The 25859-nt window shown below is 43.3% G+C and overlaps 1 protein-coding gene across 1 annotated transcript in view; it reads left to right on the top strand.

Annotated features, from left to right (window-relative positions):
• Positions 1–23320, top strand: part of TTC39A (tetratricopeptide repeat domain 39A) — a 37125-nt gene extending 13805 nt beyond the window's left edge. Inside the window, 2 exon segments of the mRNA XM_053242560.1 lie at positions 4414–4525; positions 22785–23320. Of these exon segments, the coding sequence (XP_053098535.1) occupies positions 4414–4525; positions 22785–22885 (213 nt within the window). The 3' untranslated portion in view covers positions 22886–23320.
• The last annotated feature ends 2539 nt before the right edge of the window (positions 23321–25859 follow it).

The following is a 25859-nucleotide window of genomic DNA, read 5'->3' as shown; positions in this document are numbered from 1 at the left end:
TCCAATCTCCATGTACTTGCACCAGAAAGACAGGAGATGGCGCTCATGATCAACTAAGCTCCAAACTAAGAAAGTTTGAAATTTGGCATTAGGCAATTTAAAGCAGTTTGTTAATTGTTAACTGTGCTAGGCCTGTTCATTTGGATGGAACGGTTTTTACTGCTGGAAGCTTTTAAATTATGAAGGAGAGTTCAGTTTGTACTGTGATTTTTATTCATTTGAAAAACTGAGTAACCCTGACTAAAACATAGTTTCTGTGTTCTTTAGGAATCGCTCAGATAGCACAATACATAAAGCTTATGAGTACTGCTTCAGTTAAATGGGTTTCTAATCTGTGAAGATATTTAAAACATCAAATCTGTAGGGTATTTAGCAAAGATAATACTTAAACCAAACAGCAGCTAAAAGGGAGACATAGAATAAGTTGAAATGGCTTGTTTGTATTTGTTCAGGCAGTCTTTGAACCTTTGCAAAACGTTTATCCTTGTGTCATGTTTCTGAAGATATGCATATTCAGAGCTGAGATAAATAAATCAAGATGGTGCTGAGATGTTGGGAGTTCACTTCTCTCCGAGAACGAAAGAGTACAGTTGGGTTGAATGGGCAGGCTGAGCTCTGTTAACAGCAGCAAAATTGTGCATGGTTTGAAATTTTGCAGGGGGGAAATGGTCCTACTGGCTGATCCATTAGAAGACCTTTTCCACAATACAGTATTCTTCATTCACATTACTGCAACACCCTTGTCCTAAAAAGAGTAGCAAAATATATTCAAATATTGCCTAGAATATGAGTTGTTAAAAATATGTTCTTAAAAGGCAGTGCTTGAAGCATTTAAATTTGGAGCACAGTTTAATTTGTTCAGAGTGGAGCATGTGTGTGACCTCTCTGTAATCCTTAAAGGTAAAGTGTGCCGTAGAGCTGGTGTCGACTCCTGGCGCCCACAGAGCCCTGTGGTTTTCTTTGGTAGAATATAGGAGGAGTTTACCATTGCCGCCTCCTGTGCAGTATGAGATTATGCCTTTCAGCATCTTCCTATATCGCTGCTGCCCCATATAGTACCAGCGTGGATTTGAACTGGCAACCTTCTGCTTGTTAGCCAAGCATTACCCCGCTGCACCTCTTACGGCTGCCCTGTCATCCTTACAGCAGTCTTTTTAAGTTAGGCCAGTATCATCCCCAAATTACAGATGGAGATGGGTGTCCACATTGTGAGCCTTATGGCTGAGGTGACATTTGAACTGTGGACTTACTGATTCATCATTCAGTCTCTTAGCCATTACCTCACTTTAGCTTTAGTTGTCATACCCATCATTTGAACTGGATATTGCAAGGCTAAGCTTAACTTCCTTCTCTGTGCTACGTCTGGAAATAGAGAATCCTGCTAGAATGGTCTGTGATTATAACAAGGATCAATTTATTTGTATTATGGAGGAGGAAGACTTTCACTACAATTTCCCAACAGAACTATTGGCTCTCTAAGAATTATAACAAATTAACTCCAAAGCAGCTATGAAGTTATGATTAAAAATGTGAATAGATTACAAAGAATCAGGAATTTCATACTTTGCTATCAAATAATACGAATAGCTCTAATACTTGCACCTTCCTAGCATCCTTCAGAAGTTATTTGTCCCTACCCTTCATCTTGCATTTCATCTTGTACTTCTTCCCCTCTTGAGTATTACCCACTCAGATACTAGGTAACATTTGAAATAGGACGTGAGGTGTAAACACATCTTCTTCCAGCCATCAGACTCCTCCCCTGCCCCTCTGCTCTCATGCCATTTCCCCTCCCACTTCCTGCACTTACTTTTGCCTTCTCTTTTTCCAGTTGATTTGCTATTTCTTATATTGCTATGCAGATGCAAACAGTTTAAAATAGACTGTGTTATATAAGTATTTATGGACAGTCTTTTAAGGTCTGTCCATACAGCAGACTTAAAGTTTGCTGCTAGATTGAGGGGCAGGTTGAGTCGATAAGCACCAGTAGCAGGAGACTGCATGTAAGAGAGATACTCTCCTCTTCAAAGTGATGGAGCAGCCGATGTTATCATGTCCTTTTAGGGCTATTCACGTATTATGGGGGGTGGTGGTGTGCATACACATTTTCCTGTGACTTATTGTACAGGTGTTCATCTAAAACAGGCCTGCTCAATTTAGGCCCCCCAGCTGCTTTTGAACTACAACTTCCATAATCCCCAGCCACAATGGCCAATAACTAGGGATTATGGGACTTGTAGGCCAACATCTGCAGGAGGGCCGAAGTTGAGCAGCCCTGATCTAAAAAGTCAACATGTGGACTGGACCCCTTGAAAATGTAGAGTACAGATTGCATGTACTGCTGTATACATGTTGAATATAAGATAAACGATGACACATGTGTACAGATCAGCAAAGAGCAGGTCTCCTGTGGCTGTGGCTGGTGTCTCCCTTGTGTTTCTTTTAGAATGTGAGCCCTTTGGGAATAGTCTCTTTCCCATTATTGTTGTTTCTGTGTAAACTGCTTTGAGAACTTTCCCACTGTATGCAGTTGGTATGCATGTTTAATATAACAAGTGAATGGGATGTACAGTATGTCTTCTAATATTCCTCCTCTGCATAGCTTCTGTTCCTTCTTGGGTCCATATCTCCGAATGAACTCCTCTCTCTCTCCCCCCAGTACATACTTCTGTCTGTGCTTCCTGAAGCCAATTCCCCTGTACTTGCTTTTTCTGTGATCCAAGATGTTTCTTAGTCTGAGGGAAAATAATGCTTTTCTGAGTAATATGCATTATCATGGGACAGGCCCCTAGTGGTCAAGTATAGTCTCAGTGGTTGCATTTGCAAAAGTCCCTTTTTGACCACAAGTGCACATCAGAGTTTCAGTCTTTCCCCGAAACTATAATGGTTAGAAATGCAACGTTTAAGACATGAATTTTGAGATTCTAATAATTTTTATTAAGCACCTAAAACATTCTAGGTGCTATCCAAAAGAACAGATACTGCTCGCAGGCTTAGAATCTAATAAACTTGATACAAAAGGAAAAAGTTTGTATGGGTGGGGGGAGAAGAAAACAAATTCTGGTACATATTTCTCATTCTATAATTGTTGCCTTTGTGGTTAGTTGACTTCTAATTTGTAAGGGGGAGGGAGTGGACTAGATTTTTTGCACGCCTGTTTTAATGTTTAGGGAGAGAGGAGATATTTTTGCACTGCTTTTCTTAAAGACACCAGCCACAGTCTGGCTCTGCCAATGGATTTTATAGGGATTGCTCTATAAGTTAAGCTGCAGGATGGCAAAGTTGAATAACTAAGCTGTCTGGGTACTGACAGTGTTAATACATTATCTGTTGCTCATATTCACTTGAGGAAGGGGCACTGACTACACTATCAGCATGAAAGAAAAGAAGATAGAGGGGCAAGTTATCCATTCCACTGGGAGCAACCTCTCAGCTGTATTTGCTTGTTGCCAGGAACTGTTTTCCTTTACTGAGTTTATATATTGCAAAAATTGTCCTGTCGCCTGTCTGTCTGCATATATTTTAGCCATTAGCTGAGCTGCTATGATATTGAATGTTCAAGAACATTCTACCTTGCCAGACTGAACAAGTCAGCAAATTCGGATCTGGTCAATCCGCGAGGCTTCTGTGAGGGAAATTAAATATTAGTTTAGCTTGGAAAAACTTTGTACAGCTCTAGGGGTTGGAGCAGCAGTATAGGCAGACTGGAAATCTGAGTAGAAAGAAGGTCCAGGAGGTAGGGAAAGGAATCTTGAAGCAGATGGCTGAAGAAATTAGTTAATGGACGAAGAAGTTGGAATCTGACAACACTATAGGTAGAGGAAGTAGAGAACTGAATGGCACAGGAGATGAGGGCCAGTGAACATGTGCAGCTGTTTTGTACTGAGTCCAGTAGCTCAATATTGCCTACTGGCAGCTAGGGATGTGCACAAAACCAGAAAACCCAGTACAGTTTGAGTAGAATCAGACCCGAACCAGGCCTAGTCTGGTTTTGTGCATATTGAGCCGGGCTCTGGTCGAGTTCAAGTCCAAACCAGTTCAAGTCCAGCTTGATGGGAGTTAAACTTGCCACTGAGTGGGAAAGAGTTGTGAGTCGGGGGTGGACCAAGGAAGGAGGACAGAGTCGGCAGTGAGTCCAAATGCTTTGCTTTGAGATAATGTTGAGTAGAAAAAATAAGGAGTTAAGAAACAAAGAGCTGAGTAAAAAGTGGATCTGGGGGAAACTCATAAAGGCAAACTGAAGGCAGAAAGACAGTGGGCAGGCTGGGGCTCTGTGGTTCAGGGAGGACAAATATGAAACTTTGAGGGCTACATTCATAATGTATTTGAACTAACCAGCCAATTATTTGACTGAATGTGAAACTTGATTCCTCCACTGTCAAATTACATGCTTTACTCTCTGATCACTTCTAGGAAATGATGTATATCTGGAATGGTTATGCAGTGATTGGGAAGTGCCCTGATCTGACTGAAGGTATATTGGAGTCCTTAGTAGAGGCGGGAGCAGCCCTGGAAATGAAGCCAGGTAACTCATGTCTAATTTCCGAAGGTGCATCATTGCAGAGGGTGTAGGCAGTTATTGTCCCTCTCTACAGAGCTCTAGGAAGTTAAATCTCTAATACATCTTTCATTAGTCATTGATTGGCTTATGTGTCAGTTAATGATACAAGTAGTAGCAATGCTCTGATGGTTGTTTATCTGAATTAATCACTACTTTAATTACCTGAGCTAATTTGAAAGAGATGTGTCACTTCCAAGAGTATGTTTGCATTTATTCATTGGGTGTAAGCATGGGAAGTCAGCCTTTCTGCATATAATGGACTGTCTTCAGTCACATTTCTGTGTTGAAAGAGATTAACCTGCTTATGTTATGATAGCTATAGCTTCTAGTGAAAACATGATACAGGAAACAAGTGACTCAGAAGGTATAGGATCACAGCAGGCTACCAACAGGATGCAAAGGCAGAAGAAAAGGGTTTTTAAAATTTATTTAGAGAGGATGTGTCTAGCAGAGATCTCTTGTAAAAAACCTTCTGTTTAGTCTCAGAAATGTTCTTTAAAATAGTGCATTCTCTTATCTGCCACCTGCCAGTTCTTATTGTCAGATGTCAGTCCCAGTTTAAATTGACCATAGGATGATGGCATTCTAACCTGGCCATTCTTTATTAGCCCAGATATTAGACATTCAGGACTTTCAAATATGCGTATACTTCAATCAATGAAATATAGCAGTTAGGAATGCCTCTTTTCTCATTACAGCTAAGACCACAGCTAACTGGGCTAAGAGATGGCTTTCAAAATGATGGTTCTCTTATATTTAGCAGATGGCTTTCAAAATGATGGTTCTCTTATATTTAGCAGGTAGAGAGCAACTGTCTCTATTGAGCCACCTTCCAGTGGCTGTGGCTGTTGTATTTCTTTTCAGATTGTGAGCCCTGTGAGCACAGGAAACTATCTTATTCTTCTCTGTAGATTGCTCTGAGAACTTTTTCAATGAAAAGAGGTATATAATTCTAGAGGTGGGACTAGGTAATTTTGGAGCCTGGACCTCAAGGCCTTTGGAGCCCCCCTCCTGGCTGGAGGCCCCCCTCTCCCTGCAAGTTAAGCATCATCCCCCCCACATACACACACAGCATGACGCACACAGTGTTTTTAACATGTGGGTTCTTGAGAGCACAAACAGCAGCTGAACTCACAAGAATGTAAGAATATAAAACAGGTATATTTATGCAAAATATACATTAGCAGAAACATTGCAACACACAACTTCACATATTCCCATCCCACACATTTATTTCCCTTCTCTGTCTCTAAAGCAGAGGTCACACTGGGCTGCCCAGAGCAGATCACAGACACACCCGGCCACCCGGTGCAGTGTGGGTTGGCAGCATAGCAACCACACCACCTGGGACAGACTAAGGAGATTTAGGGGGGGGCACCAGGGGGTGTGGAGGCCCTAGACTTCCACCTGGACATCCAGGAGTAAGAGCACCTCTGTATAAATAATATTAAGACAATCCTGCTTCCTTATATCGTACCTCTCGTTCTTTTATCTTCTTTACACTTCACAAGTTACGAGGTTTCTCCATATGCAGGTGGCCAGGTATGACCATCGGTCACATCACACACACTCACTCACAGGATGTATATACTGAGTTACATTTAGTGCAAATTAATAAAACAAAATGCTATTGTCAAATGAGGCAAGCCACATGGGCTTTCTTGCATTTACTTTATAACGGGCCATAGCAGCGGACTCTGTGAAACTGTGTGCCAGCAAGACCTCAAGAACTCATAGAACTGATTTAGGTCAGCCTGGAGAATCTGATGCCTTGCTCAAGTGTGTTTATCTGGATCCTCCCTGCAGACAAGAACTGCCACTTTATTTCCAGACTCTATTTTTGGAACCCCATCAGCAACATTTTCATTTTTGCTTGCATGGCTTGACAGTTTCCCCTCTCATCTCAGTAGATCTAGTTTTCCCTAAATAGTTTTGAGGCTTTCTGTGAAGCAACTATGGTCAAGCACAGGTTTTGTCCTTTAAAAAATAAAAATAAAATAAAAGCTTCATTTCCTTAGTTTTAATCCTGTAGACAGAAGGTTTGTTGCCATCCATTTATTTGAAAAGATAGCTAGTGTTAGCCAGGCATGCTGCTTTCTTTTGATTGCCGGGAGCTCAGTCCTCCTTCAACAAGTTGAAAATAAATATTGCTTCAGATCCCAATTGCTTTTGTCAGTCTGGTAATCATTAGTGGGAAGGGACATGGTGATTATAATTTTGTTGTGTATTTTGTCACAGATGTAATCACACATCCTCACCATAATTAATTCTTTTCATTCATTCCTTGTTTCTTTTCAGCATGTGAGTTACATTATATGTCATTTGTGCTATACAGCCCATGAGGTTTATCTTTGAGAACCACATTGAGGTATCTTATTATGCTTTGCAAAGCTACACACATGGACAAATTTGTTGGTACCCTTACAGCTCATTGAAAAAGTGTTTTATGCCTCCTGAAAAGTGATTAAATGAAAAGCAATTTTCCCATGTATACCTGCATGCCTTTGATATGTCATCGAGTGAAGCAAAGCAAGTGTGAAAAGAGATAAAGTATTGCTTATTCTACAAAGATATTCTAAAGTGGCCTGGACACATTTGTTGGTACCCCTAAAAAAGATAATAAATAATTGGATTAGAGTGATTTTTCAAGTTAGCTGTTTTCTATTAGTATCACACGTCTCCAATCGTGCAATCAGTCATTCAGACTGTTGGAACGGAGAAAAGTAAAACTCTGCTGTTTGGCATCATCGTGTGTGCCACAATGAACATGGACCAGAAAAAGCAAAGGAGAGAGTTGTCTGAGGAGATCAGAGAGAAAATTATAGACAAGCATGTTAAAGGCAAAGGCTATAAGACCATCTCCAAGCAGTTTGATGTTCCTGTGACAACAGTTGCAAATATTATTAAGAGGTTCAAGGTCCATGGGACTGTAGCCAACCTCCCCGGACGTGGACGCAAGAGGAAAATCAACCGCAGAATGGGCAGAAGGATAGTGAGAATGGTAGACAAAAAGCCAAGGACAACTTCCAAAGAGATACAAGCTGAACTCCAAGGTCAAGGTCCATCAGTGTCTGATCGCACCATCCGTCGCTTTTTGAGTGACAGTGGGCTCAGTGGAAGAAGATCCAGGAGGACTCCACTGTTGAAAGAAAAACATTAAAAAAAAAACCAGACTGGAATTTGCTCAAATGCATATTGACAAGCCACAATGCTTCTGGGAGAATGTCCTTTGGACAGATGAGACAAAACTGGAGCTTTTTGGCAAGTTGCATCAGCTGTATGTCCACAGACGAAAAAATGAAGCTTTCAAAGAAAAGAACACCATATCTACTGTGTAACATGGAGGAGGCTCGGTTATGTTTTGGGGCTGCTTGGCTGCGTCTGGCACGGGGTGCCTTGAGTCTGTGCGGGGAATAATGAAATCTCAAGACTATCAAGACATTCTGGAGCGAAACGTACTGCCCAGTGTCAGAAAGCAGTACTTTCTGACACAGGTCATGGATCCTCCAACAGGATGACGACCCAAAACACACAGCTAAAAGCACCCAAGAATTTCTAAGAATAAAACATTGGACTATTCTGAAGTGGCCTTCTATGAGCCCTGATTTGAGTCCTATCAAACATCTATGGAAAGAACTGAAACATGCAATCTGGAGAAGGCACCCTTAAAACTTGACACAGCTGGAGCAGTTTGCTCAGGAAGAGTGGGCCAAACTACCTGTTGACAAGTGCAGAAGTCTCACTGATAGCTACAGGAATCGCTTGTTTGCAGTGATTGCCTCTAAAGGTTGTACAACAAAATATTAGGTTCAGGATCCCATCATTTTTGTCCATACCATTTTCATTTGTGTTATTATTTGAAATATTCTGTTGCATCAAGACTCTAAACTAAAGCAAAGTCTGATTTTTGTTAAATGTGGAATAAACAATGATGGGTGCCAATTACTTTTGTCAGTTTCAAGTTATTTCAGAGACAATTGTGGGTTCTTCTTTTTTCGTGGAGGGGTACCAACACATTTGTCCACATGTGTATATAGGCCTGATAGCTAGCTAATATGAGGTGGCACTGGTTGAATTCTGTTTAGTTATGCTCACATTGATATGAGGCTATATTGTGTAGGGGGTATGCACAGTGATTTGAGATAATAACAAAAGGGGGCGAACCCAGACTGTGTGCACAAAATTACTTCAATTTGTTGTTGCTTTATCTTGTAGCTACAGATTTGCTTGTTGACCAGTGTGTGATAAAGCTGCTAAAAGGCTTATGCTTAAAACACCTTGGCAAAATTTCAAAAGCAGATCACTTTACTTACATTCATTTAAAGTAAGTATCCCAAATAGGGGATAAAAGCACGCTAAGAGATACTTGGCTAATAATAATGATATCAAACCTTCAAAATCCTTGAGCAGATTTATCTCTCTAAAATGTGTCTTCATAGGGATTCTTTTAGTGTTTTAAGGTTGATTCAAAATAATTTTGATAATGACACAATGATATAGATTGTGCCAAGAGAACAACTATGGATATGCTATTTTGGATGCACAGCTACATGATGCTTGAGCCTCTGACTGGACCTGGCAATCCTGTATCCCACTCTGTGCCTGAGTATTAATCAGCCCGCGGTTCATTCCACTCTGATGCAAAAGGAAATGGAAGGATAGTTTGTGTCTCTAAAATCAGAAATTGGTACTGGGCAGATCAGTGCTGATAGTGCTCTTCACCCCAGGGTATCAACTGTTATAACATAAATTCTGCTGTGATTTCCAAATTCAATTGTGCACTGGTGCATATCCAGCCTGCAACATGATATAGATCATATGAATCTCTTGCATGTTTGTAAATAGTTTACATTTGTAAATGTAAAATTTACCAATAGATTTGTGCCTTTTGTGCCACTGTGTTGTTAACACTATGTATCCATGACTACAGTGAAGGAGGCCACTTGTGCAATTTGCTTCCAACAGATCTGCAAGAATCCTGTAGTTTGTCCAGTTGCAACATTGCATTGACCCTGTCACATCTCCTCTGGACAGTCAATACAATATTGAGATTCAACACAACACACAACACTGCTGTGTGCCATTGTCATATCTCCTCTGTCTGAGATCTCAGTGCCCAGATTGAATTTGGGGGGGGGGGGAAGAGATGTCAGTGCCCAGAAGATTCAGAATCTGTAGCTCATCAGAGGTTGTTTGTAAGTGAAGACTGAAGATGCAGAAATCCATTTTCATTTCTGAATCCTCAAGTAGGGCATGGTCCTACTCTGCTTTTCTGGAGAAAAAGTGAGCATGATGGTAGTTGGCTTGCACACAGCTTTCTGCCCCTTTACTAACATAGAACATGGCATTCAATAAGGTAAACCACTTTTTATCTGTACACAGCATCTCCCTTACCCCACAATCCTATTCCCCTGCTAACTGAGCAAAGAGACACCTTTTAAAGTGGTGATTCTCTTTATTTAGCAGGGGGAGATAAACTGGCCCTGTCCAAACCCAGCACAGCGTGCCTGCAGTGTCTGTTGCTGGTATCTGTCTTCTGTTTCTTCTTCGATTGTGAATCCACTGGGGACAGGGTAAAGGTAAAGTGTGCCGTCAAGTCGATTTCGACTCCTGGCGCCCACAGAGCCCTGTGGTTTTCTTTGGTAGAATACAGGAGGGGTTTACCATTGCCTCCTCCTGCGCAGTATGAGATGATGCCTTTCAGCATCTTCCTATATAGCTGCTGCCCGATATAGTACCAGCGGGGATTCGAACCGACAACCTTCTGCTTGTTAGTCAAGCATTTCCCTGCTGCGCCACTTAAGGTGACTGGGGACAGGGTACCATCTTATTTATGTATTTTTAATTTTTCTATGTAAACTGATTTGAGAACTTTGGTTGAAGAGCGGTATATGAGTATCAGTAGTAGAAGTAGTAGTATTCCCGAACTAAAGACTCATGGCAATTCCACATACAAGGAAACCTAGTAAATCCCAGTTTAAATGTTAAATTCTATGTATGGAAGAGGGTGTGGGGTGAACATAAGAACAGCTCTGCTAGATCAGGCCCAAGGCCAGAGGCGTAACTATAGGGAGGGCAGGGGGGGCACATGCCCCGGGCGCCATCTTTTCTGGTCACGTGGGGGGCGCTGCCATGACCAAAAATTTTTTAAAATTTTTAAAAAATTTTGTTAATACAAATGTTTCCTGCTCAGTGCAGCAGCGCTGCAGCAGTCAAGGGAGCGCGTTGGTGCCCCCTTCCCCACGAGCGGTCCCTTCTGCGCCGCCTGCGCCCCCCCCATTGCTTTGCTGGCGCCTGGCGGCCAGTCAGTGGCCTGGCTTGGCGGCAGTGGCGGGTGCTTGTGAGGAAAAACCTAAGTATAATGTAGTATGTTGGGGGGGGGGCGGTGGGGGGGCACCATTTCAGTGCTTGCCCCGGGTGCCATTTTCCCTAGTTACGCCTCTGCCCAAGGCCTATCTAGTCCAGCATCCTGTTTCACACAGTGGCCCACCAGATGCCGCTGGAAGCCACAGGCAGGAGTTGAGGGCATGTCCTCTCTCCTGCTGTTACTCCCCTGCAACTGGTACTCAGAGGCATCCTGCCTTTGAGGCTGGAGGTGGCCTTTAGCCCTCCAACTAGTAGCCAATGATAGACCTCTCCTCCATAAAGTTGTTCAAACCCCTCTTAAAGCCATCCAGGTTGTTGGCTGTCAGCACATCCTGTGGCAGAAAATTCCACAAGTTGATTGTGTGTTGTGTGAAAAAGTACTTCCGTTTGTTGGTCCTAGATATCCTGGCAATCAATTTCATGGGATGACCCCTGGTTCTAGTGTTATGGGAGAGGGAGAAGAATTTCTCTCTATCTACTTTCTCTACAACATGCATGATTTTATGGACTTCTATCATGTCTCCCTGCAGTCATCTTTTTTCTAAACTAAATAGCCCCAGGTGTTGTAGCCTTGCCTCATAAGATAGGTGCTCTAGGCCCCTGATCATCTTGGTTGCCCTCTTCTGCACATTTTCCTGTTCTACAATGTCCTTTTTTAGATGTGGTGACCAGAATTGTACATAGTACTCCAGGTGTGGCCACACCATCATTTTGTATAAGGGCATTATAATATTAGCCGTTTTATTTTCAATCCCCGTCTTAATGATCCCTAGCATGGAATTAGCATTTTTCACAGCTGCTGCACATTGAGTCGACACTTTCAATGAGCTATCTACCACAACCCCAAGATTCCTCTCCTGGTCAGTCACCGACAGCTCAGATCCCATCAGCGTATACTTGAAGTTGGGGTTTTTCATCCCAATGTGCATCACTTTACACTTGCCAACATTGAACCGCATTTACCATTTCGTCGCCCACTCCCCCAGTTTGGAGAGATCCATTTGGAGCTCCTCACTACCCGAAAGAGTTTGGTATCATCTGCAAATTTGGCCACCTCGCTGCTTACCCCTGCTTCTAGATCATTTATGAATAAATTGAAAAGCACCGGTCCCAGTAGAGATCCCTGGGGGACCCCACTTCTCACTTCCCTCCATTGTGAAAACTCTCCGTTTATACCTACCCGCTGTTTCCTGTCTTTCAACCAGTTAGCAATCCACACATGTACTTTTCCCTTTATCCCATGACTGCTAAGTTTCTTCAGGAGTCTTTGATGAAGAACTTTGTCAAAAGCTTTTTGGAAGTCTAAGTATACTATGTCAACTGGATCACCTTGATCCACACAGTGGTTGACACTCTCAAAGAACTCCAAAAGGTTGGTGAGGCAAGATTTACCTTTCCAGAAGCCATGCTGGTTCACTCCCAGCAGGGCCTGTTCTTCTAGGTGCTTTACAATTTTATCCTTGAAGATGCTTTCCATCAATTTGCCTGGAATGGACATAAAGCTAACCAGCTTGCCCCGCCGGTTAGGTAAAGCTAACCAGCGATTTCCCAGATCACCCCTGGATCCCTTTTTGAAAATCGGTGTTACATTAGCTACTTTCCAGTCCTCCGGTACAGAGCCCGATTGCAGGGATAAGATATATTTTAGCAAGGAGGTCGGCAGTTTCACATTTGAGTTCTTTGAGGACTCTTGGATGGATGCCATCCGGCCCTGGCAATTTGTTAGTTTTCAGTTTTTCCAGACAGTTTAGAACCTCATCTCTTGTCACTTCTATCTGACTCAGTTCTTTAGCCTCCATCCCCCCAAAGCCTGGATATCCTCTGCCGTGAAGACAGATGTAAAGAACTCATTTAGTTTCTCTGCAACCTCCATATCCTCCTTAATAATCCCTTTCACTCCCTCATTGTCTAATGGTCCAACCACCTCCCTGGCAGATTTCCTGCTTCTGATGTATTTAAAGAAGGTTTTGTTATTCCCCTTGATGCTTTTAGCTAAATGTTCCTCAAACTCTCTTTTTGCCTCCTTTATTGTCACCTTGCATTTCTTTTGCCAGAGTTTATGTTCCTTTCTGTTCTCTTCATTTGGGGAGGCCTTCCAATTTCAGAAGGAAGTCTTCTTCCCTTTGATGGCTTCCTTGACGTTACCCGTTAGCCATGCTGGCATCCTCCTGGACTTATTGGTACCTTTCCTCCTTTGGGGTGTACAGTCTAACTGGGCTTCTAGTATTGTGGTTTTGAGTAAACTCCATGCACTCTGGAGTGAAGTAACTCTCCTGAATTTCCCTTTCAACTTTCTTTTCACCATACTCCTCATTTTGGAAAAGTTTCCTCTTCTGAAATTCAAAATGTCTGTATTAGACTTCCTTGGTGATTCTCTCCCCGCATGTATGCTGAATTTGATTGCACTATGGTCACTGTTCCCTAAAAGGTCGATGACACTGACATCCCACACCTGGTCCTGGGTGCCACTCAGGATTAAGTCCAAGGTCGCCTTCTCTCTGGTTGGTTACAAGACCAACTGTTCTAGGGCACAGTCATTCAGCATATCTAGAAATTTGACCTCTTTGTCATTACCTGTGAATTTACCCAGTCTATGTGTGGGAAATTGAAGTCACCCATTATTACAGCCTTGCCTCTCCTTGACGCCTCCCTGACTGCCTGCTGCAACTCCCAGTCACTGTCAGTGTTTTGATCTGGAGGGCGATAGCATATCCCCAGTAGCACGTTCCCTTTCAGGCCTTGCATTGTCACCCACAGGGTTTCTGTGGAGGACTCCAGTCCACCTAGGTTTTCTAGCTTGTTCGATTCTATCCCTTCTTTAACATACAGTGCTACTCCACCTCTAAGGCGCCCCTCCCTGCCCTTTCTATAGCATTTATATCCAGAGATAACAGTGTCCTACTGGTTCTCACTCTTCCACCATGTTTCTGTTATGCCCTGTTATGTTTCTGTGTTAGCAACTAAGCAGCTCACCCATCTTGGCTCGGAGTCTTCTGTTATTGGCATATAAGCACCTATACGCTGTATCTCTCACCTGATATATGCTATCTTTCTTTTGACCCTTTGGCCAGCTCGCACAGGCTTCTGTCTGCTCTTTATGTGGTTCTGCTCTGTCTCCTTCTGTTTTATCTTAATCTTTTGCACCCTCGCACTTTAAAGGATGGCTTTTGCCAAACCGGATACTGCCCAGCTCCTATCGGCTATTCCCCCAGGCATCATTTTAAAAGCTACTCTGCACCCTTTTTGATTTTAAGCACTAGAAGTCTGGTTCCATCTTGGTTCAAGTGCAGCCCGTCCCTTTTGTACAGGCCTTGCTTCCCCAAAAACATATCCCAGTGCCTAAAAAATCTAAACCCCTCCTCCCGGCACCGTCTCATCCACACATTGAAACCCCTCAGCTCTGCCTGTCTCACTGTACCTGTGTGTGGAACAGGTAGCATTTCTGAGAATGCTACCTTGGGGGTCCTGGACTTCAATATGCTACCTATCAGCCTAAATTTGGCTTCCAAGTCCTCCTGACTACATTTCCCCACATCGTTGGTGCTGACGTGCACCACGACAGCTGTCTCCTCCTCAGCACTGCCTAAGAGCCTATCTAGATGCTGCATGGTGTCCACAGCCTTCGCACCGAGCAGGCAAGACGTCATGTGGTCAACACACGGGTCACAAACCCATCTCTCTATACCTCTAATGATTGAATCACCCACTACAAGGAGGTCCCCACCCCCCAGAGGAGTATCCCCTTTGCGAGAGGATATGGGCTCATCATCCATGGAAGGGGTCCCTTCTAAAGGAGCATTTCCCTCTTCATTTTCCCTCTTCCTTCTTCAGTATTGGGTGGTGCCTCCAATATTGTCTCTCTGGGAAAATAATATCTGTTCTGACCAGGATCATTATGTAACATTTAAGGCATGGCTCATTGTGTCTGTGTTGTGAACATTATGCTCAAACGAGGTTTCAGAAGTGCAGGAATGGTTAAAGGATGTATTTGTGCACAAAATATGGGTTATTTAACAACCTAGAATACACTGAAATTATGTGGATAAGTCCTTTTCAACCCCAAATGACTTTACTATCTGTATATTTAAAGTATTGCTATTTTCAGATTACATTTCTGTTGCTATCTCTCCTTTATGCTGCAGTGAGAAGAAGATAAAGTATGATCATTACTTAATTCCAAATGCTCTTCTTGAACTTGCTGTATTATATCTGGACCAAGAAAAAAGAGAAGAAGCCCTAAAGATCCTGGAGGGAGCAAAGTAAGCCTGTTGAAACACCTGCTCACCCTCAATGATCTGAACTGCATAGAGACAGGGACTAAAGTTGTAGATTGTTGCTGATCCTTTGGAAGCCTCTCTAGGCCCAAGAATAAACAAGAGGCCTGTCTATGAGGGACTGCACAAATATCTAATGAGGCGGGTTTATAATGTAAGGTAATTAAAAGTAAAAATGGAGCCAAGAAACAAGGGTGAAACAGCCTACAAGGATTATCACTACCACCAGGGGTATAGTGGAGGGGGGATGTGCAGGGATGGAGCACTGGTGGTACTTGGCTTCTCTGGCTGTTGGGGTGGGCATGGCCATGGGGGCTGTCAGGGAGAGCGCATGTGCTTCTGATTTCGCAGCTTCATCACTGATTACCGCTGCATAGCAATGACTCGACCTAAACCACATTTTCTACATCAGACTATTATGGACTGTGTTGCAGTGTCTAATTATGCCTCTAATTACTAGGAAAATACCCTGTTTAGGCATGAATTCGCTGGAATTTAAAAGACACAGTGTGTTCCGCAGATGTTCCTAATAGTTTCTATGAGGAATCAATCTATGCACACAGCTTCTGGGCTCCTCATCCCTTGCCTACCTTTGTGGAGAATCTTATCTTGGCGGCCTCAGGAGTTGGGGTGAGGCTCCTGATGGATGTATCTTGGTTGTTGTTGTTTTTCTGGTGGGTCCTATATATTCCTGGTAGTGTGCCATGATTAGCTGCAGCCAGTTGGAATTCTGTCCTCTAGTGTGGTGATGGGGGAGGAAGGAGGTGGGACAGCTGGGTTTTTAAACTGACTTCAACAGAATAATTAACATCATCTTAATCATGGGAGGGCGTCATCCCATTATCTGGCGTCATCCCATCATAACAATTAACATCATCTTAATGGGATGGCGTCATCCCATCATCTCAGAATAATTAACATAATCTCTTGATGTAATTAACATCATCTCTTTGCAGATACAGGGTTACACCAACAGGGGTGGCAATGACCTGGCACATAGGAGTCTGATTAAGACCTGTTCTACCCTGTTCTTGCCCCTTGTGCTTTGCATGCACATCGGGCACTTTCAGTTTTACATTGACCGGGGCTGCAAGGAGGTACGCAGCAGCCCTGTGCCAGCAGCTTTCCCCCAGCATTGGCAGGGGAAATGTGACGGGGTGGGTGGGTAAGGGCACCCTCTATGTTCCTTAAAAGTAACCCCACTGGACCATCCAACTGACTTGCTGCATGTCATCCTTTAGCAAAGAAACATGTATTCATGGAACATCTGTAGGAGCAAATGAGAAGATGCTCAAATGCATTTGCTTTTATTCAGGAAGAGGAGGAGAAATGCTTGGGGGTCTGTACATAGGTGTAGATAGGTAACTGCCTTGTATTAGTATTGCCTACACAGTAGTGTTCCAGACAGACCGTTCCCAGCCCTAACAGAAGATGCCAGGGATTGAACCTGGGATCTTCTGCATGCAAAGCATCTGCTCTGTCACCGAGTTACAGCCCCAACCCCAGGATTACGGAACCCTGATTCATGGTAGAAGATACTTGCTGAACACTTTGAGTATGTTTACTCTGTTGTTCTAGATATACTATGCTATAGAGAGCATGACCGTTCCAAATCCGCTATTTTATAATAAACCCGCACTATATTCAGAGCTCCAGGCAATTTTTAAAAAGGCTGTTCAGAACAGCAACACTGTTCATACGGAGAACAGGGGCCCCTGTATTGCATAGATTTTATATACTGTGTGCACATTTCTTATGTACTAGCCGACCCCACACAGATCATCTGTGCACTCTTTGGGGTCGCGCACCCCCTACTCCGGTATGCCTGACTTTCTGGCTGGCCTGGCAGTCAGGGGGGGCAAGGCCTCCGCCACCCGGTTTGGCCCCCCCACTTGCCTCTTCCGCTTCCCCCCCCACACGCTCTTCAGGGTGGCGGAGGCTTTGCCAGCTGCCGCCCACTTCCCCCCTGGTGCTCTTCAGGAGCCTGCCACCTCACCACCGTGGCCGGGCCCAAAACCACCACCGCCTTGCCACCGGAGCCAAGCACGCCACCTCCCTGTCTCTGTCTCCCTGCCCGGTCCCTCCTGCTGCCGCCTCCTGCCTCCTTGGCGTGCCCAGGCTCGCCACCGCCACCATTTCCCCCCGGCAGCAGCCAACGGCGTCCTGCAAGCCTCTGCCGCCCAGCCAACCCGGAGATCCTCCGACACCCAGCCAATCTGCTGGGTGCCGGGACGCATCCCCACGGGCACGTCTACGAGGATTAATATAAGAGATTCCTTCCCTAGAAAAATAAATGTTAATGTTGGTCTATGCTGAGCTTCTTCCTGAATGAATTAAGGGCAAAAACAAAAACAAAAAACCATCCTAGTCATTAAGAGAAGAACAGGTAATGAACATGGAAAACTGCAGACTCACGTTTGGGGATGGGGGAATGTGAGCATGCTGATTCTTAAATGATGCTTGCTTCTTTGTGACCTAAATCCATACCCTCATATCAGCAAGGCTGTGAAACAGGAGAGAAGTCAGTAAAAGCAGCTATAAACACACATCCACATTCTGTCTCCATATACAGAGCATTACAGCTGCAATCCAGACGCTTAATTTCTACATTGGTTGTGGAATAAAAAATAGTGACCACATTTAATGAATGATCTTGCTACCATACTATTGATTTAAAAAGAAATAATGGAAGAATTAAATTGAGAGGCCCTTTTTTGTTCTAATTACTCCTTTTGCCCTATCTGTACCAATTGCTAATGCTTGGTCTTCACTGTAAGAACTGACATATCTATAGGCCCTTGTCTTTGCCAAGGTCTACCATTGCTACACATTTTCCAGGTCATTTATTTAAATGATCTAATTTAATGCATAGTGGAAAATAAAATCCCAAGCACTGAAGGGATAAATACTCATCCAGCTCCATCTACTATGTCTGGGACCACTTTCTTGGCTTTACTAGTGTGTAGCCACCTTTTTGTAATACAATGTCTAAGTCCCATGAATGAGTGTGCTTTCAGTAAATCCATGCTGAATGTTCCCTGGCTTCAATATTTCTTCAGTAGTTTTTTTCAGAATGCTTTCTCTTTCTTTCATTCTTTTAATGCTGCTTTTGTTTACTCAGTCCTCATTTTGTAAGTTGAGTGCACAAATTTCAGACACTTAAAAAACAAACCAACTCAAGCATCCCAAAATACATGCAGTGCACAGGGGCAAACACACTGATTATTTTTGGAAGGGTTAATACTTCAAAAATGCTCTTTCCTTTTTTTGAAACACCAGCAACCTGCCATGCAAGAACACAACTTTAGCAAATTGCTGCCATGGGAGTTGCATAGAAGATGATCCTGATGAATTGCAGCCACAGGACTAGAGAGTGCTGAGCCCTGGGATGTTGCTGAAAGCAAAGTTCCCGTAATGGGTTCTCTTGTTCCCCACCTCCAGTCTCAAAGGCAGGATGCCTCTGAGTACCATTTGCGGGGGAGTAACAGCAGGAGAGAGGGCATGCCCTCAACTCCTGCTTGTGGCTTCCAGCGGCATCTGGTGGGCTACTGTGCGAAACAGGATGCTGGACTAGATGGGCCTTGGGCCTGATCCAGCAGGGCTGTTCTTATGTTCTTATCCAGGCATATACAATATAGCTCTCTTCTTAAAAAAATTCTTCTGTTTTTGGTAAATACAGGGAAGTGGTCCATGCTTGCTGGCCATGCGTGTAGTGACCCTTGGCAGCTACACATTGAGCCTTATGGATGGAAGTCCTCTACACACAACTCATTTCAGGAAGTATAGGGGCAGGTGGAGCAGAACCATACCTGATGGCCATGCTCCCCAGGAGGCCATACATTCAGCTTTCATGAGAGAACCTGATTCACCAGATTGTTAAGAAGATGGAGTGATCCTAAGCTATCCATTCCCAGCACAGCATTCCTTCAGTGGCTGTTGCTGGTGTCTGTCTTATCTTTCTTTTGTAGATTTGTGAGCCCTTTGGGCACAGGCAGTCATTTTATTTATTTATTTATTTATTTCTGTGTAAACCGCTTTGGGAACTTTTGTTGAAAAGCAGTATATACATATTTGTCATATTCATACTTGTAATAAACTCTAAGCTCTCCTCTACCTGGGTTACTGGCGAGCTACAGCAAGTCAGAACAGATTGTACTGGGATAGATGGTCCCGTGGTCTAACTTTATATGTAGGTAGCTTCATATATTTATAAGATGACTTCTTGTCCTTTTTAATAACACTTTTACAGTGGTACATTTATTTCTACTTTCATGAACTTGGAGCTCATTTTACAGTTTCATTTGACATTTTGTGGGGAATATTTTATACAATAAGATAATGTAAGGCTGCCTCCATAAATACAAAGCTTAAAGATGGGATCTGGACTTTGAGGCAACACTGTTTCACTGTTATGGACATTTAACAGCTAGTATAGACTCAAAGTTTTGTTTATAGGGGGGCAGAATCAGGTCTCTAGATATTTGCTCAGGTAAATGCCAGGCACCAACCAACCAACGAACAGCTGCAATATTGTCTATTAGGGACATCATGAGATTGAAAGTGGCACTGGGGCCAAGAATGGGACTGCCACTGCCTACCTTTTGTGGCCTGTTATTGCCCCCTCCCACCAGTATTGCTTGCCTCCCTGCCTGCCATTTGCCAGCCTGCTTTTGCTGGGTGCCAGCCGTGCCAACAAGGTGTGCTGACATCACCACATCAACACAACCACACTGCCCTATGTCAGCACAAGAACAGAGGCCATCAATTCTCATGGGTATGGGGCAGTTTCACACAAGCTGGGCTTCTGTAGAATACAGAGATGACTGAGGCAGTAAACACAATTGCTGCTAAGCACCCTCTTCCTTCTCAGAGCTAAATCAATCTCTTAGTTTTCCTGAAAGCTGGAAGCAATTAAATGGAAAGGGTGATGGCTGGAGTGTTGATGGAGGCAATCTTGGTGGCAAGAATCCCCACCACCACCACCACCACCACCACCACCACCACCACCACCCTGTCAGCTAAATGCTATTCAGCTGTGTGCTGTTGCAAGTAGAGAAGGGTCTTACAATTTCACCCTCCTTGGGAGAAGGTGCAGTCCTCAGCAGTAGCTTACTGTGACCAGTTTGTTAGGCACTTTGCTGATAAAGCCTCATGTGTCTTTATCTCCAGTGATGCAGTGGTTGCCATGGGGGCTCCTGGGGCACACACGATTAGATTTTATTAAGATTCATTTTGTTCTGTTCCTCCTGAAAGTGTCGACGGGATACTAGGAACTGTGCAACTGGCCATGTGCATGCTCAGTGCTTGTCCATCTTGGCCGATTAAAACAGCAAGATCAGGATAAAGCCAGCAGATAAAGTCAGCAGAGGTGATCAATGCCTTTCTAAGAGAAGGGCACACTCCAGCTATGCTGAACATGGCAGTAGTTTACCCTTTATTGTGGAAGGGGAAAATACTTAACTGGATTCCTCTGATCACAACAGCTACCATCCTGTGCCAAACACCTCGTTTTTGAGCAAGGTGCTCAAGCATGTGGTGACCTCCCAGGTCCAGAGTTTCCTGGATGCGAGTGACTTATCTGGACCTGTTACCATCTGGCATTTGGTCAGGTTTTGGGCCTGAAATAGCATTCATCACCCAGGTGACAACTTGTGCTGGGAGATGGAGGGGGAAGTGTGGCCTTGTAGCTTGTCCTGGTCCTGTGAGCAGTTTTCTGTACCATCGACGATGGTATCCTTCTGGACCTCTTGGCAATGATGGGACTGGATACAGGGCTGTCCTTAGCAGGGTGAGCACCCCAGGCCCTGCTCTTCTAACCCTTCAGTTAATCTTGTAATTAACTGAAAAGGGCCCCACACTGGCTGATTTGCCTCAGGCCCTGCACCCTGCCAGAGCTCTCTTAAGGACAGCCCTGTTTGGGTAACACTTTATATGCATGGCTCCTTTCCTTCCTCAAGGGTAGAGTTCAGATGGTGGTGCTGGGGGGCTTCTGCTCAACACCCTGGCCTTTGGCCTGCAGCAGTGATTCCCGAACCTTCCCTCCAAGTGGTTCTTTGCAGCAGTAGAAAGAGATCCTGAACAATTCCACTGAAAGAGACACTCCTGAGACCCTGAACTAGATGTACAAGATGCAAGTACCCAAAGCAAAATAATAATAATTAAATATCTTGTCATAATACATTTTTGTTGGATTTACATTTTGGGAAAGAGGTAGTAACCAGCCCTTAGGGGCTGAAATTTTCAGCATCAACATGGAAATATGTCAGATTAGTAACAGTGATAACTTACGAAAACTAGTGGGAGGAATGATAGTGCATTTGTTGTATAACCATAAAAGCAGTTATTGCTTAACTGTTGTGGTGAAACATCAGGCAAAAGAGGGGTATGGAACCAATAGAGACTCGTCTACAGGGATCTACAAGGAAAGCCTGCAAATATTCAAACTACAGTTCGGGAATCACTGGTCTGGGTGAATCCAGAAAGCCCCATCTTGTCATTTTTGCTGTTCAATGACTATATGAAACTGCTGAATGAAGTTTCCTGCAGATCTGAGCTGCAGAGTCATCAGCTCCTGGTGAGGACCTGGAACCAACGTTTGGTGACTGGATGGGCAAGAACAAGCCCAGACTAGATGAAGATGCTGTTACTTGGATGCACGTCCCGGGAGATGGTATTCAGCTTGTTCTTGCTGGGGTTGCACTCCCTGAAAGGTCAAGTTTGGATGGTGGGTGTTCTCAGTCTGGGCCTTCTCTTGAGGCTCAGGTGGCCTAAGTAGCAAAGAGCACCTTTTAGCAGCATTGGCCAATTGCAGACTTAACTAGGTCTGATCTAGCCATAATTAGCCTGGCTATAATTAGCATAGCCTGGAGGTAATTGTGGGATTGCCCATGAAAAGTGTTCATTAACAATTGATATTAAATGCAGCAATCTGGCGTTTGATAGAGACTGTCTACTGGGAGCACATCAGTCCAACTTTATATACTCTGCATTAGTTTCAAGTTTGCTTCGAGGTTCAATTCAGGGTGCTGGTTATAACTTTTAAAGCTGTAAATCTAGGTTTGAGACCTAGATGCCTTAAGGACAGTCTTCACTTGTTTGTGTTTTCCTGCACAGTACAATCATAACCTGAGGCATTGCTCCAGGTGCTCATGCCCTCTGAGATACAGCAAGTATCCAGCAGCAGGGCCTTTTTGGTAATGGCACCAACAATTCTGTGGAATTCCCTCCCTACAAAGACCTGGTTAGGCCTACTCTGCACTACACCAGATGCTGTGCTAAAACCAGGCTTTTTTGTTTTGTCTTTGGGGGAGGATGTTGCTTGGTTAGTGGTTGAAGACAATTTTGGGGGTTGTTTGGTTGTAGGTTATGTTTTTATCCTAGCTTCCTCTTTATGTTTTTATGATATTGTATTGTAGGTTTATCATTTTTCTGTGGTTTTTTTAATAGCTGCCCTGTGCAGTCTCTGGCAAGAAAGATGGGATATAAATGCTTCGAAATAAATAAACAGGTTTGTTAAGCAATATGAAGATGATATGAAAGTGCCATAGATACGTACCTATCACAATATATCTACTTTGTTTTAGGCGCAATTACAAACATTATTCCATGGAAACAAGAACACACTTCAGAATTCAAGCTGATTTGCACCAAGCCAAATCTTCCCCAGAATATGGAGCAACAATGATTTCGTGATGTTACCTTAAAAAAAGAAGGAGGTGGTTTTCAACATTTCACATCAGGACATTATTGGCAGTATTCCACTGTCTTTTAAGTTCAACACAAAATGTATTTAATTTACAAATACAGAAGAATGAACACTAAACATTTATTTCTCCTAGAGAGATTACTCTGTGTGTGTGTGTCTGTGAAGTTTACATATTTATTAAGTTGACAAGGAATATTAAATGGACCAATTAATGGAACCTATAGTTATTGCTAAAGCTAAACTAGTGTTAGATTAAATTTGTTTATGTGTCTTTTAAGCTTGCACAGATAGTGTCGAAAAGAAATTACTCATTTTGCTGATACAATCATTGCTGATATGATGATAGGCTGATTTATATTGGAATACAACAGAGTACTGTTTGAAATAAAAAATATATTGTTGGTGTCTCTCTTATTTCCCAGCTTTCCTGTTTGGTAATATTCAACTGCCAACAAAAGGCCAGTACAGGTAAAAGATTCCAGAAGCCAGATAAACGATTCTGGTGCCTTACCAGTTTCTGATGCAGCTATCAATGATTTAGAACAAATGACTGAATGTTATAAACAAGTTGTTCTAGTAAGAACTAATCTCCCTACTTTCACTATCTCTACAACTGGACTAAATTTTGGTTCAAATCGAGGCCCACAAGTTAGATTTCTTGCACCTCAAGTGTTCACGCGTCTGCCGTCTTGCATCGGGCTGGATGACATCATTACAAACTACACCATTGAGGTGTCCCTGGGTGTCACTCACTACAACTGTACGGAATTTGACTCAAATCGGTTAGACAATCCTCAAGTTAGTGCACTTGTGCCTCAAAGGTTCACACATCTGCCTTCTTGGATCAGGGTGGATTACATTATCACAAACTATGGCATTGAGGTTTCCCCATGTTCACATTAGCCCAGTTGCACCTCAAGAATTCATTTATCTGCCATCTTGAACTGGGGTGGATGACATCATCACAAACTATGTAGCTGAGGTGTTCCTGTGTGTCACTCACTACAACTGTACCTCCCTGTGTTCAAATTGGTCAGAAAGTCCACAAGTTAGCCCACTTGCGTCTCAAATGTTTATGCGTCCAGCTTGAATCAGGGTGATGATCACAAACTATGCAATTGGAGTATCCCTATGTGTCCCTAAGCTGTAGCAAATTTGGTTCAAAATGGTTAGGTGGTTCACAAGTCAGCCCATTTGCGCCTCAAGAGTTTATGTGTCTGCTATCTTGAATCGGGGTGGATAACGTCATCATAGATTAGTTGAGGTGTCTCTATGTGTCCCTAGAGCTGTAGCAAGTTTGTTTCAAATCAGTTAAGCGGTTCACAAGTTAGGCCACTTGCGCCTCAAAAGTTTACGTGTCCACCATCTTGAACTGGGGTGGATGACATCATCACAAATTATGCCACTGAGGTGTCCCTGTGTGTCACTCACTACAACTGTACCAAATTTGGTTCAAATCAGTTAGACAGTTCTCAAGTTAGCCCACTTGCACCTCAGATGTTCATGTGGTCGCCATCTTGACCGGGGTAAATGACATCACAAACTATGCCATTGCAGTTTTCCCATATGCCCCTACAAATGTAGCAAATTTGGTTCAAATCAGGCAGTTCACAAGTTAGCCCACTTGTGTCTCAAAAGTGTACACGTCCGCCCTCTTGAATTGGGGTGGATGACATCATCACAAATGATGCTGCTGAGTTGTCCCTGTGTGTCACTCACTACAAATGTATCCAATTTGGTTCATATTGGTCCAGGTATTGCGCGGGGGGGCAGGACACAGACACACAGAATGCCAGGTGATCTCATAAGCCTACTGGAAAGTAGGCTAAAAACCAAAGCATAATGGACTTACATACCATTCAGTGATTCGCTGATCCAACAGCAGGATGGCTGCATTGATTCTGTTCACTTCAAAGCCATTTGCACTGGCTTACATACCGTGCAGTGTCCCTCCAATCCAAGAATGGGATGTCTGTGGTGGGTCCATCCAATTCTAAACCATGTCCATGCTGTTACCAAACTCTCAGAGCCTTCATGATGGCTAAGAATTGTGTCAGTTATGAAGTGATGCCTCTGCCATTGTTCCTAAAGGCCAGCAGCTTTAGTGCTGATGCAATTCTTAGCCATCATGAAGGCTCTGAGAGTTTGGTAACAGCATGGACATGGTTTAGAATTGGATGGCACCAGCACAGACATCCCATTCTTGGATTGCAGGGACACTGCATGGTATGTAAGCCTGTGCAAATAAATCTGAATATCTTTCTGGAGCAAAACCCAGGTTTAGACTATATCAAAAGAACTAGGGCGCAGGAACCAGACTAAGTTAGTCATGAGTAAGCACACTGAAATAAATGAGACAAGTTACTCATGACTAATAAATCTCATTAATTTCAGGGGGACTTAATCATAACTAATTAGTTTGGTTCCTTCCTGCCCAGGTCTTAAAATAAGTTTAATTATTAATTACTCCCTGTTGAATAGCGTATGATTAATTTGACTTCTTTCAAAAGCAGCATATGATCTGAACGATGCTGCACGTATTTTGAGAGTTAATGAGATTTTTATGGAGGAAGGTATTTTGAGCAGAAGGTTGTCCAGTGTGGACTGACACTGACCATAACATTATGGCATGCACAGAATATACAGTATAACACATGCAATATAGCACATATTTCCCCCCTCAATATTAGTTTTCCTTTTCAAAATCTTCTTCTTGTGGTAAACATTCTTCTTTCAACACAATCCAGCAAAAGTTAGTTATTGCAGCTAAGTTCCCTTGAAATTGATGGGAATTACCGTTTGATCCTACGCACACTTGCCCATAAGTCCCATTGAATTCAATGGGCTTGACTCATTCCTTTTAATGGCACTTAGAGGAAACTAATGCTTAACACAAAGCTAAATTTTGGTATGCTCTATTGACGAGGGTTATACAGGTTATTGATTATTTTAA

This window comes from Hemicordylus capensis, chromosome 4 (assembly GCF_027244095.1).
Source record: "Hemicordylus capensis ecotype Gifberg chromosome 4, rHemCap1.1.pri, whole genome shotgun sequence".
Classification (NCBI taxonomy): domain Eukaryota; kingdom Metazoa; phylum Chordata; class Lepidosauria; order Squamata; family Cordylidae; genus Hemicordylus; species Hemicordylus capensis.
The sequence above is the reverse complement of the archived record's forward strand: the minus strand, read 5'-3'. Positions and strand labels throughout refer to the sequence as shown.